The 15,500-nt window shown below is 42.4% G+C and overlaps 5 protein-coding genes across 5 annotated transcripts; 4 read left to right on the top strand and 1 right to left on the bottom strand.

Annotated features, from left to right (window-relative positions):
- Positions 1-700: 700 nt before the first annotated feature.
- Positions 701-1,515, top strand: EAF02_006434 (uncharacterized protein; the record flags this gene model as incomplete). The annotated part of the gene is made up of 5 exons (XM_038902482.1): positions 701-776; positions 836-893; positions 958-1,155; positions 1,195-1,205; positions 1,265-1,515. The coding sequence occupies 5 exons, from the start codon at positions 701-703 to the stop codon at positions 1,513-1,515; spliced, it is 594 nt and encodes a 197-aa protein (XP_038757702.1).
- A 1,846-nt stretch (positions 1,516-3,361) lies between these two features.
- On the top strand, positions 3,362-4,726 carry EAF02_006435 (uncharacterized protein; the record flags this gene model as incomplete). Its single annotated transcript, XM_038902483.1, has 2 exons — positions 3,362-3,619; positions 3,674-4,726. The coding sequence occupies 2 exons, from the start codon at positions 3,362-3,364 to the stop codon at positions 4,724-4,726; spliced, it is 1,311 nt and encodes a 436-aa protein (XP_038757703.1).
- Positions 4,727-6,873: 2,147 nt separating this feature from the next.
- On the bottom strand, positions 6,874-8,277 carry EAF02_006436 (uncharacterized protein; the record flags this gene model as incomplete). Its single annotated transcript, XM_038902484.1, has 4 exons — positions 6,874-7,449; positions 7,516-7,887; positions 7,942-8,115; positions 8,176-8,277. The coding sequence occupies 4 exons, from the start codon at positions 8,275-8,277 to the stop codon at positions 6,874-6,876; spliced, it is 1,224 nt and encodes a 407-aa protein (XP_038757704.1).
- A 3,739-nt stretch (positions 8,278-12,016) lies between these two features.
- EAF02_006437 (uncharacterized protein) lies at positions 12,017-12,985 on the top strand (the record flags this gene model as incomplete). Its single annotated transcript, XM_038902485.1, has 3 exons — positions 12,017-12,205; positions 12,282-12,557; positions 12,614-12,985. 3 exons carry the CDS (start codon positions 12,017-12,019, stop codon positions 12,983-12,985), a joined length of 837 nt encoding a protein of 278 aa, XP_038757705.1.
- An 832-nt stretch (positions 12,986-13,817) lies between these two features.
- On the top strand, positions 13,818-15,041 carry EAF02_006438 (uncharacterized protein; the record flags this gene model as incomplete). The annotated part of the gene is made up of 1 exon (XM_038902486.1): positions 13,818-15,041. The coding sequence occupies one exon, from the start codon at positions 13,818-13,820 to the stop codon at positions 15,039-15,041; it is 1,224 nt and encodes a 407-aa protein (XP_038757706.1).
- Positions 15,042-15,500: the final 459 nt, after the last annotated feature.

Consider the following 15,500-nt stretch of genomic DNA (forward strand, 5'->3'; position numbering starts at 1 on the left):
GTGAGTGTGGCAGGTAGGAGAGATTATAGGGGTGTTGCGATGAAGGGGTGTTTCTCTAAGCCCTCACACATTTCGAGCAATGATTAGACTAAAAAAGATGATGTGAACTGTTTGTAACTTCCACTTTTATCATATTTTGGTAAAGAGGAAGACTGTGAAGAGTGCCACAGAAACGTTAGCGACTACCTTCGTGAATATCAAATCGGCCAAAAAAATATAGAATACTGAATCAAATTAATCCACTTGGAAATGAATGTTTAGACGATGTGCCACGATTTCATAATGTGTTGCTTCTTTTAACTTAGCTAACATGCAATCACTATTCATACTGTGAATTATCGGTTCCCTATCACGTTCAAAAATCCAAAATGCAATCCTTCATCCCCCCAGAATCTCGCTTAGCACTTTCCCGGTCTGTCGACTTAGCCATCGCCGCGACTTCCCAGAGTTGAAAGAAGAAGACTAGCAGTGGCCGTCATTACCATTAGAGCTTTCACCATGTATCCTTCTTTCCCGCAGATGTTGAATATTGACTATATTAGAGTAGAAAATCGCCCACTTTCTTTGTTTTCCTCTATTTCCTTTTCATCAACTCTTCTCAATACTAATTTCTTCTCGATCGATAATTTTCTTCCTCCCGAGTTTCTTCTTATATCGTTTCGTTCTTTACTGAATGGATTCTGAGCTCTTGATTGCCACAATGCCATTGTTGAAGACCGCCTCGGCATCATTTCCACCGTCTCTCGCTGGTAACAGAGATGTATATACCTCACCACGTAAGTCAATACGATCTTCCATACCAACAACTCTTGGCAGGTCACTAATATACTTGCAGTCAGCAAATTTTGCCTTGTCGTTGAAATTGAACTGGTCAAAATGATCATCGCAGCAGGGTGAAATACTGCATGTATTGTGTTGTGACAGAGTGTGAAAGATTATATATTAAGGTATGGGTAGCTTTGCAAATGATTACAAAAAGACCTCTGAGGCTTTGGCCAATGACGATTTCAAATCGTTACGACTTTATGATGCATTGGCTACCCCATACTTCTTTACAGAACCGAGCGAGCGATCGAGCGTCCATATCGAAATCCTCAACCAAGAGAGAATGCTTGAGCAGCTCTTCGAACAAAATTTGCCCAACCCGACGAAAACGTACCGACCAAACGGGCTGGTGACTCTCTGACAAAGCAGGCTACAACGAGGTATGTTAGGCATCAATAACTTTGTCGTGTCGTTGATGCATTGTGCTGATGGAATTTAGAAGTGCAGTGTCGCTGGGAACAGGAGGCTGGAGGTAACATCGCCTCTCTCGGAAAGCCATCGCCAACAAAACTAAGTGTTGTACCTAGCTTGCGACGACATATCGACTGTGATTTGGAGGACAGCTTTGAAGATATCTTGCAGCAGAAGGGTGGGCGATGGAAATTGAGGAAAGGTGTCGTATCCATGTATTGTCCAAAAGTCAGCCTGTATGGCCAAGAATTCAAAGATTCCAATGTTCGATCCGCATGACCTTTAAATTGAAGCATGTATGATGTGATGGTAGTGTAGTGAATCATAACACGTGATGCATGGCCACTAGTGACGACTAGCTGTCTAGTTCGCTTTAGTTTTTTCCTGAGAGATATAAAAACCCCACACAACCTCAAAGGACCCAAGGCTACCACTACAGCCAGTGCGTACATATCTATCTGTGTTGCTACAGGGTGAAAAAAGCAACACAGTCTCCAAAAGTCGTAACGAGTTCTATCTATGATGATATCCGTTTTAAGAGGCAGAAAGTTTTCATGAATAATGATCTTAGGATCAAAATCCATTTGAAATACCGCTCTCGAGATGAAATTCTGAGATTATATCCATCAATGTCAAAGTCGTAACGAGTTCTATCTATGATGATATCCATTTCAAGAGGCAGAAAGTTTTCATGAATAATGATCTTAGGATCAAAATTCATTTGAAGTACCGCTCTCGAGATGAAATTCTGAGATTATACCCATCAATGTCAAAGTCGTAATGATGTTATCGATGATGATATACTCTGAGACATGGAAACAAACCCGAATGCCGGCAGTACTCAAGGGTGGAACAAATTACTGTAACAAGCATTGATAGTGGACACTCACTCTGAAGTTTTGAACCGACAACAAATCAAATTCAGAAAAGGGGGATGGAGGGCTCGATGGGGGGTAAGAAACGAAGGTGGAACCATGATGGAAACTGTTACGATCAAGCTTTCCCATGTACGACTTTAGCAGACGTCGAAAAAGCTCCGAGTACATTTTATCTTGGGAGGTAAGATGTTGAGGCTGCTGATTGGGTTTTTTCTAATTTTATCCATATTCTTATTGCTATGAAACATCTTTTGATTAGCTATATATAGGTATATTCGAGGGATGGGTGGGAGTCATGGGAATCATGGGAATCATGGGTAGGTAGATCCAATCATCATCTACTCGAGTATGTATCATTGTATCCCAATTCGCTCTCCTGCCTATCATTTCAGCCATCTAACCCAGTCCAACTCGAATGATTCGAAACCAGTTTGGCGTTCATCAGATGAATGATTAGACATCAAGGCCAAACCGCCCTTGTAACGGTTAGAGCAATGTTTGGAAGATCTTCACCCAATCAATCCTTCAAATTAAAGAATGTTCCATAATTAATTCCTACACTGTAGATTTATCCCCATCATGATCCTTGATGGATTCGGTTCACCATCATAGATTCAGAGGTGAATGATCGGGAAAAGGTCCAGATGTCAATGACCAGACCTGTTAATAATAATCCATACTAATAATAATAATAATATAAAACCACCAACCAACAGGAAAAGAAAGGAGTTGTTGTGTGAATGAACTTGTTCTTTGTGTAAATAAATAGGAGAATAACAATAAAGTAGATTCTAAATCATATTACTCTGTACTTTCATTACATTACCTACCTACATTCACATTCCCTCGTTGCCTCGAATAATGCAGTCGATTTTAACCTCATCCTCATCATATCTTAGAGAGCGGTGACGACCTTTTCTACATTATTCCATATCAACAACCAGACAGCCAGACGAAACCACATCACAAACATCATCCACCCTTCCAAACCAAAAATCGAGGTGGCTGAACAGAGCCGAAACTTCAATCCTCAAACTCTAGACCAGAGCATTTTCTCAAGATTACACTAGGAATTTTTAGGAAACTAGCTTGAGCACTTCTTTCTACAACATTTACAATAATAAACGACAGACCCGAACAACTTAATATCAAACTCCGAGCATAACCTCTCTACCACGACGAATTGAAACTCTTCGAATCATAACCCTCTCATCAAATTGCATAATCAATTGTTTACAACAGTATACATGCCTGGAATCATCATGGCGGAAGTCCAGCAACCGTCTCTACAACAAAGCCAACCACGAGCAATCCCTGGACAGGACACTGCTTTGCAGATAGCACCCCCAGCTTCCACAACATTACCTCAATCTGCCTCTACAAATCGCATTCGAAATTCGCATCTCGCTTTAGATACCTTTTCTCCCGTGAACCAGAATGGAAGCTTCGAGTTTGATCGTGTATTGAAGAGTGGTTGTTTGCAGAAACGAACAAGGAAAACAAAGGTATGATTTCATCGACTAGATTTATATTTACATTTACTCATCTACTTTCCGCAGGCATGGAAACCCGTATTCCTCGTCCTGAGACCAAATTATCTCTCAATCTACAAAGATCAAAATGAAGATAAACTTCGTCATAAGATTCACCTCTCCGATCTAACAGCCGTCGCCTTTCTCAAAGATCCCAAACAAAAGCGGCGCAATGTCTTCGGTCTCTTCACTCCCGCTCGCAACTATCATCTGGAAGCCACCACCAAAGGCGACGCCGAACAATGGGTCGATCTCATCCGCAAAGAAGCACGAATCGACGAAGAAGAAGAGGAAGAAATGTTACTCGCCAGTCCCTCCGGTAACGTAAATAGTACCTATCCGGGCTTCGACCAAAGCATGGCGCACGAACAACTCCAACGAAGAAGCGAAGCCCAAATCCTGCACGACGAAAGACTAGGAAGTAGTTCCCCGGAACCCACAGAACCCATCATCCCCCGCGCAAACAAGAAACAGAACATGTCGGCCATGGGAGGAGGGAGACGTCCCTCCAACACGATTGAATATTCCGGCAACGAACTCGTCTCCGACGCCGAATTCTCAGATACAGATCTTGCGCGCGTCCCCGGAATGTCGACGCTTTCTCTGACTCTGCACAATCCTCCTCCGAATCCCAATCCTAATCCCAATCCCGATCTCGAAGTCAAACCTCCCGCGAACACTCTCCCCCTCGGCCGCAATACATCACAGTTATCCCTCTCGCACCCTAATCCCCTCCCCGAACACGATCCCGAACGTGTAGTATACCAAGGATATCTTCTCTATCTGCGCTCGAAGAATGGGATTCGCTCTTGGAAGAATCTCTGGGTGGTGCTTCGTCCGCGCTCATTATCTTTCTATAAAAATGACTCGGAATACTCGCCCGTCATGATTTTACCCATGGAAAATGTAATTAATGTCGTGGAAATCGATCCGTTGAGTAGGACGAAACGATATTGTTTTCAAGTGATTGGGGAGGAGAAGAGTTTTAAATTCTGTGCGGGAAGCGAAGGGGCGTTGGTTAATGTGTTGGGAGCGTGTAAGAGTTTATTGGCGAAGAGGAAGGGTGGCGTGGGTGCTTGATTGTGGGATGAGAGATCGCTCATCCCCTTTTACGGGATGAAGATGAAATGGAAGAGAAGATAAGATAAGATACCTAGGTATGAAAAAGAATTCCTAGTATCCAGCGTTAGGAATTGTACATAAGCTGGTAGATTTGAGCGAAGGTGCTTGCGAGCGGGGATAGGAGTGGGAGTATGGATACAGGACAATGGATGTAGAGGAAGAGTGTGATCAAGGCGTTTGTTGGAGAGCGGAAATGGGATTGGGATGAAGGTATAGAAAGTCCCGGACTGATATAATAACGATACGAAACGAAACTTATGATGAGATGTAAATGTTAATTGCAATTCAATATGCAAATTTATTTCTTGTACTTTTGGTCTTTTGTTTGTGTTTTTGTTTGTCGTTGTGTGTATATACTTATTTACCTATCTCATTATTCACAGGCTGGTTGTTTTTTTGTTCTTATGTTGGTTATTCTTTAATGGAAGGATGTGGGAGCTGAGGGGAGGAGAGGAGTTTCTTGGTTTATTTTATTTATTTTGTTTATTTTGTTTATTCTGCTGTATTCTGCTCTGCTCTGCTCTGCTATATAATATTAAACTAATATAATATAATATATATGACACTTTGCCTTAAAAGAACTGCGAGAACAGGGTACAATTTATCCTTAGAATCTACAATTACAGAATCGGGAGCAAAGCGCTTGTAGAGCGTTCCTATATACTAGCTATATATATGTGATCGTACACATGCGCAAGCGCACACATGAGCGATCGCAACTGCGATTGGGTGCGATCCGTGACAATATAATACAATATAATAATTTATAATAATTTATAATAATTTATATTTATATTTAAATTTAAATTTAAATTAATTTGATTATAAAGAATCGGATTTGAATGTTTATTTGTTTATCTATGGGAGTGGAGGTGGAGTAAGGATATCTATTTATCTATCTATCTACAGCAGGATGGAAAATGATAGAAAGGAGATGATAGAAAGGAGATAATGGAAGGGAGATAATGGAAGGAAGAAAGGGGATGGGGTGGGTAGGCTAGTATGGTGGAAGGGAAGAGGGGATAGGTGAGCAGGTGAGCAGATGAGGAGACAGGAGAAATGAGAAATGAGAAATGAGTGAGGAGAGGGGGGGAGGGAGAGATGAGGAGAGAGATGGGTGAGCAGATGAGAGATATGGGGAGGAACGTAGGGGAGGGGAAGGGGTAGAGGGAGGGGATATATACACTGGCTTATAGGAAAGGGGAGGAAAAAAAGAGGAATGGGTGAGGAGAGCAGGGGGGGGCCAGTATGTATTACACTGACTTATGGAAAAAGAGAGGAAGAGAGGAAGAGAGGAAGAAAAAACTATTGAATATCAAATACCAGATCCCAAATCCCAAGTCCCAAATCCCAAATATTAAACATTCAATCAACAATACAAGCATATCTCAGGCTTTTCCTTGGTGAAATTTCTTCTATTTTAGCTATCTAATAGACCAAGATGACAATCTATCTATCTATCTACCTGTGTATAGAACTAGCTAGCTAGCTAGTCAGTCGTAGAAGTTTGAAACTACTTACTAGGTAGGTACTGTTGAAATCTAAATGTGCATGTAGACCTGTGATATGTACATACCATACCAGATACCACTCCTGTTTGCACTATTTCGATGGCGATTATCCATAAGATCCCTAGCATCTTGAGAAATCTTGATTCTTCCTGCAATTTTCTTCGCTATAGCCTTTCCTATCCACCATATCATTATACCCTGTGCGAGTTTTATTTATATCCTTCGTGCTATCGTTCTTGTAACATTTCCCTTCGTATCATGTCATATCAAATTCGTCTTGTAGTGTAAGGATCCAGTGCCTTATATTATACCCCATACAAGTCTCTGTACCGTTCGTCGTTGTCGTAATCTATTGCATACAGCAAAACCCAATTTCATAACAGAAATCCAATATACTTTTTGATGGTGCAATTGCAAATCAGTGCAACAAAGCCCATGCCATAGCCAATCGTCTTTCGCTCTGTGCGTGTGCGTGTTATTCGTATGATCCGTACTGTAGAACCCCAAAATCAAAATCCCCATTTTCGTTGTCCATCTAGCTACATTACCACTTCCACCACCGTTTCCTTGAATTTACTCCTTTAGATCTTTGTTTTAATATTGTGTGATCAAAACATCTGGAACATGTAAACCAACACCCTCCTCCATAACCGCAACTCCATCCTCTACCTCCAATGGTTCCGCGCCGAAAAAGTGACCATCGGACTCGGTTGCTTCCATCAAAGTGGGTGTGGTAGGCGTGGCTAGAAGTGAGACTTCGGATGGATTTTGTGGAGGAAGAGGAATGAGTACTGCATGATTTTGAACGATATTTGAACCCATTGCTCTGAATGGATTGGTATTATTTTTTGAATGGTGGATAGGGGCTGATCTCCCAACGTAAGGGAAAGGATAAGGGCTGGATTCATCAGATGTTGAAGTACCATCGGAAGAAGAGGACGGGAATGATCCGGCGGTAGAGGAAGGGGGTTCGGAAAAGAAATCAGAACGATGGTAAAGCGTAGGAACTTGAGGTACTGAGTTACAGGAATCCGTCTGAGAAGGTGAAGAATTGGTGTTCATGTTGTTGTAGTTGGATGTGTTAGTCGATCGATCAGTCAAGACACCAAGACCAAGATCAGTTGCTCGTCGTTGAAATCGCAAGTTTCGGGAACATGGTCTGTTTGGTTCCTATATCAAGTTAATTTTTGTTCTTGTGTGCGTCATGAATTTAATTATCTGAAAGGAGAACATTACAACAGGAACTGGATTTGGTCTCAATCCCAAATTTCTAACGACCTCAACATTGCCCACCGGTCTAAACTTTTGTAAATTGAACCCAAATCCAGTGGTGGCGGTACAGGGCAAGTCATCATCTGCAATGGCATTGAGACTAAGATAGCTGCGATCAAGAAGCGTGGGTCGACAAGTATGACAGCATTTAAATTGACACTCGGTACCTCTTGATGGCAACCATGGGCGTGGATTAGTAATTCTCAAATTTGGGACTGTTTGAGAAGTGGTTGGAGATGGGCGAGAGAAAGGATTGAACAAAAATCGTGGGATGTTACTGGAAGAGTTCGATGGTGTAAGGACAGGCTCCTCAGAATTGGCAAGTACATCATGAAGCTGATTATGAATGTTAGAAAGCTTTCGAAGAATGAAAGGATGTCGAGGACTTACATGACTACGTTGTTGGAGGATTGTCTGAATTTGAGAGGGTGAATAAGCTTTGAGGTCTTTGCTGTTGATTTCGTCGAGGAAACTAAATCTTGATCTACGTGCCTCTGGTCCACGTGGTCGAGGAGAAGTTGGTCTTGGGAAAATATCACAAAGGTCATCGAGTTTCTCCTGACTCTTCAACAATGTCAATAAATAATCCTAAACGCAGAAGGTAACGTTTCGGTGAAAACTTACTGCGTGTCCATGATCCATATCATCCTCCAACATAAGTTCACGATCCTGAGTACATCTCCAAAACCCATCCAAACGAACCTTCTCGAAAAACAAATCCCACATCGAAACTCTTTTGTGAAGAGTCGTGTAGTAGTCAAATGTGTGCATTGTACATTTCTTGTAACTTGTGCAGTGCGCCTGGTACTGTCTGCCACAGCAGGCAAAGAATGTCGATTTGTATTGGTAGGCATTGTAGTAGTCATTGAGGATATGATACTGGCTGTAGATGCTGATGTACGTCGTACTGGTAACTTCGAGGATCGTGTTGTAGTATTTGTTGTTGATTTGGTTGCTGCCATGATTGTAATGGGAGGATCAAGAAAGCTCCAACAAACACGTTGAGAAGTTTTCAATTGAAATGAGAGAACGATTCACTGTCAGACCTTGGAAGCCTTTGAAATTGAAGTTGTTCGATTGAATGAACTCCTGAGAGTGGAAATAATAAAGAAGCCAAATTCGAGGTTGATTGAATGAATTTATTGATAGGTTGTAAAAGTATTTTCTTATTTTTTTATTTTTTCACCAAATCAAGACAAATTTCGACTCGCTTCGAGAATCAAATTATGTGTATTTGCCCAAATTTTCTTGAAGAAAATATAACCAATAGGCACACAGACAAGAAGATACCAAAAATGACAGGTGAAAGTGAATTATAGCTTCGACGGTTGATCTCCCCATGTGAATTGGGTTGAGATGAAACCAACCATCCATAGGTATCATTGCGATTATTGGATACCCAGGTGGCTCTGTTCAGCTCGTTGAAGTTTGAAAAAGGAAAGTGTCGCATTCCAAAAAAGAACATCTTTGGTAATTTTTACACTCATAACCAGATGTGTGGGAGACCATCGTTCCTGCCATTCTCGTAAGAGGTTCAAGAGGTTCAAGAGATTTTCATTCTGGGGAGGAAGGAATAGAAAATAAATGGCCACCGTTTCTATCCTCTATCCTCTATCCTCTATCTTCTGTCCTCTCTTTTCTCTCATCCAACCTCAACAGGTACCTAGTACTCACTTGAGGCATTTACTTACTTGATACACTTTCGTGCTGAATTCCAGCATTCAATCCACTCGCAAAATTATCATCAATACTCCTTCCGTATGTATTTGATGCGATTATGTAGAGAGATAAGTTTCTGAAATGCCATCTCTCAGGGCTCTGCGGAATGCAGGGTTGCCTTGGATATTTATTTGCTCTTCAGGTTCTTTCAACATGCAAGCTTAAATCGATCTTCTTTTGGAATGACAGCTGGAACAATGCTACTTGAACCTGCTCAGAATTTCTATGCAGCTTTGACATCTGCACTCAAAGAGTGTACTTGGGGAGTTTTCTTTGCAAGTTGCAATTGTTCTTATAAACCCAAGCACGTTCGAGTTCCACCCATGAATATTTATGAAAATTCAGATTTATGCTTCACAATGCAACGCAGAATCCAAGGAACGTTCGAAAGATCTGGACGAGTGTCAGCATACAGAGGTAAATTGCCATCCTTCAAGGATAAAAACTCGAGCATACGGTACTGTATCTCACAACACGTAATCATACATGATGACAGGACGAATACACTGGATGGATCAATGTATGATTTCGTTAGCATGAAGCTATCGTGGTTTATGGGTTTTGGAGTGCTTTATCAGTTCCAAGTTGCAGAAATTTCAACTGTGATGTCTCAAAACTTGGACACTTTTTTTCATCCAGGTCCCACACATGTCTCTCATTTGATCATCCCATCATTCATAAAATTCTAGACTTCATGAGCGAGTATGCATTTATATGGAGATTGTACCAATGAATGTTTTTGAGCTTGAGCTGGCCAATGCACGAACCTGGGTAGATCTATGTTGAGTAGAGATATCAATTGAGAGCGGAATGATCGTTATTTGTCATTTCGAGAGAGTGGGAGTGGGTGAAGAAGAGAAGGGAGAGGAGCGAAGATGATAGGAAGCGACAGTGGAGAGAGAAGGAGAAGGGATATGCTGTATGAGGTGATGAGGTGATGAGAGCTGAGGGATGATGTGGATGACTGAAATGAAATGATATGATTATGATGTGAATCAAATCTGAATACCTAGCGACACTCTAACATAAACGTTAATATGGAGACGGAAAACGAGACTAATTAAAAGAAAGCAGCATGCGAGAATGTTTACGGATGTATCTATCTTAGCACGTCTTGGAAATCTCGTACCTTGAATACCTCGAGTACCCTTCAAAACAAATATTTCTGAGTGTACCTCGGACCGTCTACTCCAAAATGGACCTTCGTATCGTTAATATTAATTCCCAGCAAAGGACATGCGGCGGGCAAAGGGTTTTAACTTTTCATTTTTCTCATCAAACATTATTCTAATTTATGATTCCTAATTCGATATCCACACCAGCCACGTCCCCATCCGTCTTCGTTATCGTTTTTTAAGGTATTAAATAGGTTGAGTGGTGTGTGAATGGTGTTGGAAGTGAAGACGATCCGAATTTCGAACAGAAAGCGAAAGCGAAGAGAGAGAAGGGAAAGAGAGAAAAGAAGCACTATCGTCATTATCATTACCGTTACTATCATCACCATCATCATCACGCATTCATTCATTCACCTCGACCCTTATTAATCATCGCTGTATTGCGTTCTCTTATCTCGACTCGACAACTCTACTCCATCTTTGTTTCTTTATATCTTACTTGTATCTTGTAATCTGTATCTTGCATCTTGCACCTTGCATACTCTCTATTCGGTGAGAATTAGATGACTTTTTCCAGCAGACCAAATCCTTGTTAACCCGCTAAATCATTTAGATCAATCTCCGCACTTCCCATCCTACCCTACCCTATCCCATCCTGTCCCATCCCAATCAAATTGCAATTCAGATTCAGATTCGGATTCAGATTCAAAATCACAATCAACCGACCGATACCTCAGTGCCTACCTATTGATTGATGCCAATTTCATCAGTACTCACTCACACTCACTGGAGGGCACCTAGTATTACCTACTCCGTCCTAGGTATTATTCCTGCTTCAAACTCAAATCGAAGTCAATAATCGTATTCCATCACAATTAATACATATATGATATTACATATCTACCTGCCAGCCGACCAACCAAACCATCCATCCTTCCTACCACCTCACCTACCTACCTCCCCTACACCCTGCTGATATCCGACCCGAAAAAGCCTTTTCTTGACCTGACCTGGAAAAGCTACCTAGCTACTTTTTTCCTGCCACCAAGAATCCCTCCTCTCTCCTCTTCTCACCAGCCCAGCCTCCAACGACTAAAACCTTTTGGGCCACCAAATCTCAATTGGTTGTGCAAGAGAATAAACATCGTGTCAACAAATTTTACATCAATTACTTGCACATCAGTAATAAAATAATATCCCCCCGACAAAAAGGTCAGTTCACTTAATCCACACCCCGCATTATTTCCCAAACAATAGGTACAGAGAGATGATTAGAGAACTTTGATAAATCCTATCCATCCATCTATCCATCTATCCATCTATCCATCTATCCATCCTCTTGCGCAATTAGTCCTGAAGAGAAGAAGAGGGGGGCCTGTCTGCGCCTCGATCCAGAACTCTTAACTGTTACCTTAGCTCACCTCGGCTCCGCATCATAAACAACGAGCGTGAGAGAGAGAGAGAGTGAGAGAGAGAGAGAGCTTGTTTCTTCTTCTCCTCATTTCTTCAACTTCCCGATATCACCGTCTTAATCAAACAAGTCGCATTCACGAATGTTCACAAACTTTCATACTAATTAATTGTTGAATTAAATAGCTTCCGAGGGTTTGAATGACCTCTCACCCATCACAATGTCGGTCAAATTCGAGAAAGATACCATAAAAACCACCGGTCCTCTTGCAGGAATACAAGGCGTTCCAGCGATCGATGTTAAAGAAGTCCATCATCATCACCATTTACCAGGCCATAACTTAAGACACAATGTTGGTGTCGCATTAACTGGAGGCAAAGCCAATGAAGGAACGCGAGGATATTTATCTGTGAGCCATTGATCTTGGGAAACCACCCATCGCGCAATCAAATCGTTCAGTCACTAATCATGTTATCTTTCAATAGATGTATCTCAAAGAGCTACAAACCAATCCTCTTCGTACGAAAATGCTTACCTCTGGCACATTATCGGCTCTACAAGAACTGTTGGCCTCATGGATCGCGAAGGATCGTAATAAGGATGGCCACTATTTCACATCTAGAGTACCCAAGATGGCTGCATACGGTGCTTTCATCAGTGCTCCACTAGGCCATGTATTGATCAGTATTTTGCAAAAGATATTTGCTGGACGTACGAGTTTGAAGGCCAAGGTTCTTCAAATTCTTTTGAGCAATTTAGTTGTAGGTTCAGCTCGTTTGTTCATTGTGTAAACAAAGCTAACGATTGTTTAATCAAGGTTGCTCCAATTCAAAATACAGTGTATTTGATCTCAATGGCACTTATTGCAGGCGCAAAGACTATTCATCAAGTACATGCGACTTGGAGAGCTGGATTCATGCCAGTTATGAGAGTCAGCTGGATTACTTCTCCTCTCGCTCTAGCTTTCGCACAAAAATTCCTTCCCGAGCATACTTGGGTTCCATTCTTCAACGTCATCGCTTTCACCATCGGAACCTATGTGAATGCGACCACAAAGAAGAAGCGTCTCGCAGCTCTTCGCAAGAGACACTACGATGAGACTAGAGGAGGAAGATCCGACGACTACCCTGGACCACATAGTGGACCAGGAAGAGAAATGGGAGGACCAGGACAGAAACGCGACTACTAATTTTACGAAGGGACGAAGGGGAAGGGGGTCATTAAGATGAAATAGCACAGCATGAACCAAATTCGGCTGTGCTTATTGTCGCAAATTTTTCCTTATCATAATGTATTTTCGGTTCACGGATCTCAATTTGGCACGAGGTCAGATTTACTGGTTATGGGTGGCGACCGCTTGCAGATATCCTTGTGGTCCATGCGAGGCCTTGCTTGCTTCTTTCTCGGGGGGCACAATACCACGTAAAAAGCCTCACCCTCACCTGTTGTATAGTTTTTACGATTTCATTGGTTATAAGTAGAAATGAATGGGCGTTTGCTTGTCAATCTCTTCCATCTGAATGTGAATGCTAGGTAATACTTGGGTGGATTGGGGAAAGCAATCTGCCGAAGGCAACTTGTTATTTAACACGTCGCCTTTGCGGGATACGATTGCTACATGACATGAAGACGGAAAGGTAAGTCATATTCTTGTCATTTGTCGTTAATACCCAAACACAACATATGATTAAAAAAACGGGTGTTCTACGATATTATTGAGGGGCATAGCCATGGAGGGGAAAAGCATAAGGATAAAGTCGAAGCGGTTCTCTATATCTCAAATTTTTGGTACATACGTTACTTCTTACATCATTTTAGTTTGCACCTTTGAACGAATACATTGGAGTTTGCTTGAACTTTTAACAAACGCACGCTTTGCTCTTCGCCACTCTCTTTTACTCTTTACAACTCTCATTCTATACACTCACTACCCACCCAATACTTACTACTCACTGCTCTTGCCTCGCTTCACTCACAAAACTCGCAAGTCAGCCCACTAAGTTTCAACACAACTCTGGGCAATGTCAGCATTGATACCTTTATCCCCATACGTTCCCCCACGAGCACGCGTCCTCTCGCCATCTGATCGATATCCCGGTGGTGCCCGGGGAAACATCCATCACGGACCTCTCCTACGCAATTCTTTCGATAATGGCTATAATACCCTCGGAGGAGGTGCTATGATACCCGTCCCTGTGTTCAATGCCCGAGCCGGACATGGAGCACTTGCTCGTGGAGGTGGCGCTGGAAGAAATTACAACGATATGAACATGAATATGAACATGGTCATGCCGATGAGGAGAGGAAGTGTGGATATTTCCTACCATGGAATTCCACACGCACATGGTCATCCACTCATGGATCCGCGCATGCGACACGCACCGCAGGTACAAGTTGTAGATCCGTCGGCTATCTTCAGGGATCCGTGGAGAGGCGGGGTGGTAGGGGGGTGCACGCAGGAACCTTATACATGCCCCTGTCACGAATGCGAAGTTCTGCGATTGCCACTTGCGCCGTTGGCGGTGGGATGTCATCATGATAATCGTGGACATTCACATGCGATGGATTTGCATAATCATTGTTGCTCTGGGGGTGGAGGACACAAGGAATCTGCGTCATCTTCTTCTGGTGGTGGGAGTAAAGAAAAATCTAGTTCAGGAGGTGGAGGTGGAGGCGGAGGTAGTGGAGGAAGTAACAAGAAAGAATACGGATTCCCCACAAAAGATATCGTCATTCGCGGCAAAACGTATTCGTGTCGCAAATCCTTTCTAGCCGATCAAGGAAAATTTGAAGATTCGCTCGTCAAAATGATGGAAAAGAAAAAGGAAGATGAAATCCCAAACACCGTTCTCGACTCCCTCTTCTCCTGCATCAATGAAGAAAAAATTCTCTCTTCCGCCTCGGCCCACGATCTCGTTACGCTGAATGTTCTTTCTTCGTCTCTGGGGATCAAGAGCGTGATGGAGAAATCGCTGACGCAGCTGAAGAAACAATGTTCGGATAATATCGTGAGTGGGAGTACGTTGACGGGAATCGTGGTGACGATTATGATGAGCGCGAAAGTGGACGATGGGTTGCGGGAGTGGTTGAAGAAGTATATCAAGGGATGGGGCCTGTGGGAAGAGTTGCAGGGGTTTGCGATGTATATTAGGTGTGTGGAGGATCATCCGGAGATTCATACGGGGTTGTTGGAGTTGTTGGGGTTGAGGAGGAAGGCGGATGGGGAGGGGTATAGGATTATTTAGGGGTGGGAGAGGTGGAGGAGGTGGGAGGGGATGGGATGTGGGAAATGGGTTGGGTTGGGTTATTAGGAAATGAGTTATTGGCAGAGTGGAAGGGTACACTGATGAGATGGAGAGGAGGAGAGGAGGGCATATAAGAGAAAAATCTCCAAGCAATGATCACACAGAACAGGACAGGACAGGACAGACTGGAAAAACTGGAAATTTCACTTCTTCTTTATTTTGTCAGGGTGAAATAAAACGATGAATCAAAATGAAGGAAGAGGAAGAGGAAGAGGAAGAGGAAGAGGAAGAGGAAGAGGAAGAGGAAGAGGAAGAATATAGTGTTCTGTAAGCAGTCAGTTGGTCAGTCAGTTAGTCAGTTGAATACGTAGTTTAGTATAGTTGATAGTCTTTTAATTGTATGCTAGTATGTCATTCATTCATTCAGTCATTCAGTTGGTATTCTCTCTATATTTGTAC

The sequence above is a fragment of the Botrytis sinoallii genome, assembly GCF_014898435.1.
Source record: "Botrytis sinoallii strain Bc 23 chromosome Unknown BSIN_010, whole genome shotgun sequence".
NCBI lineage: Eukaryota > Fungi > Ascomycota > Leotiomycetes > Helotiales > Sclerotiniaceae > Botrytis > Botrytis sinoallii.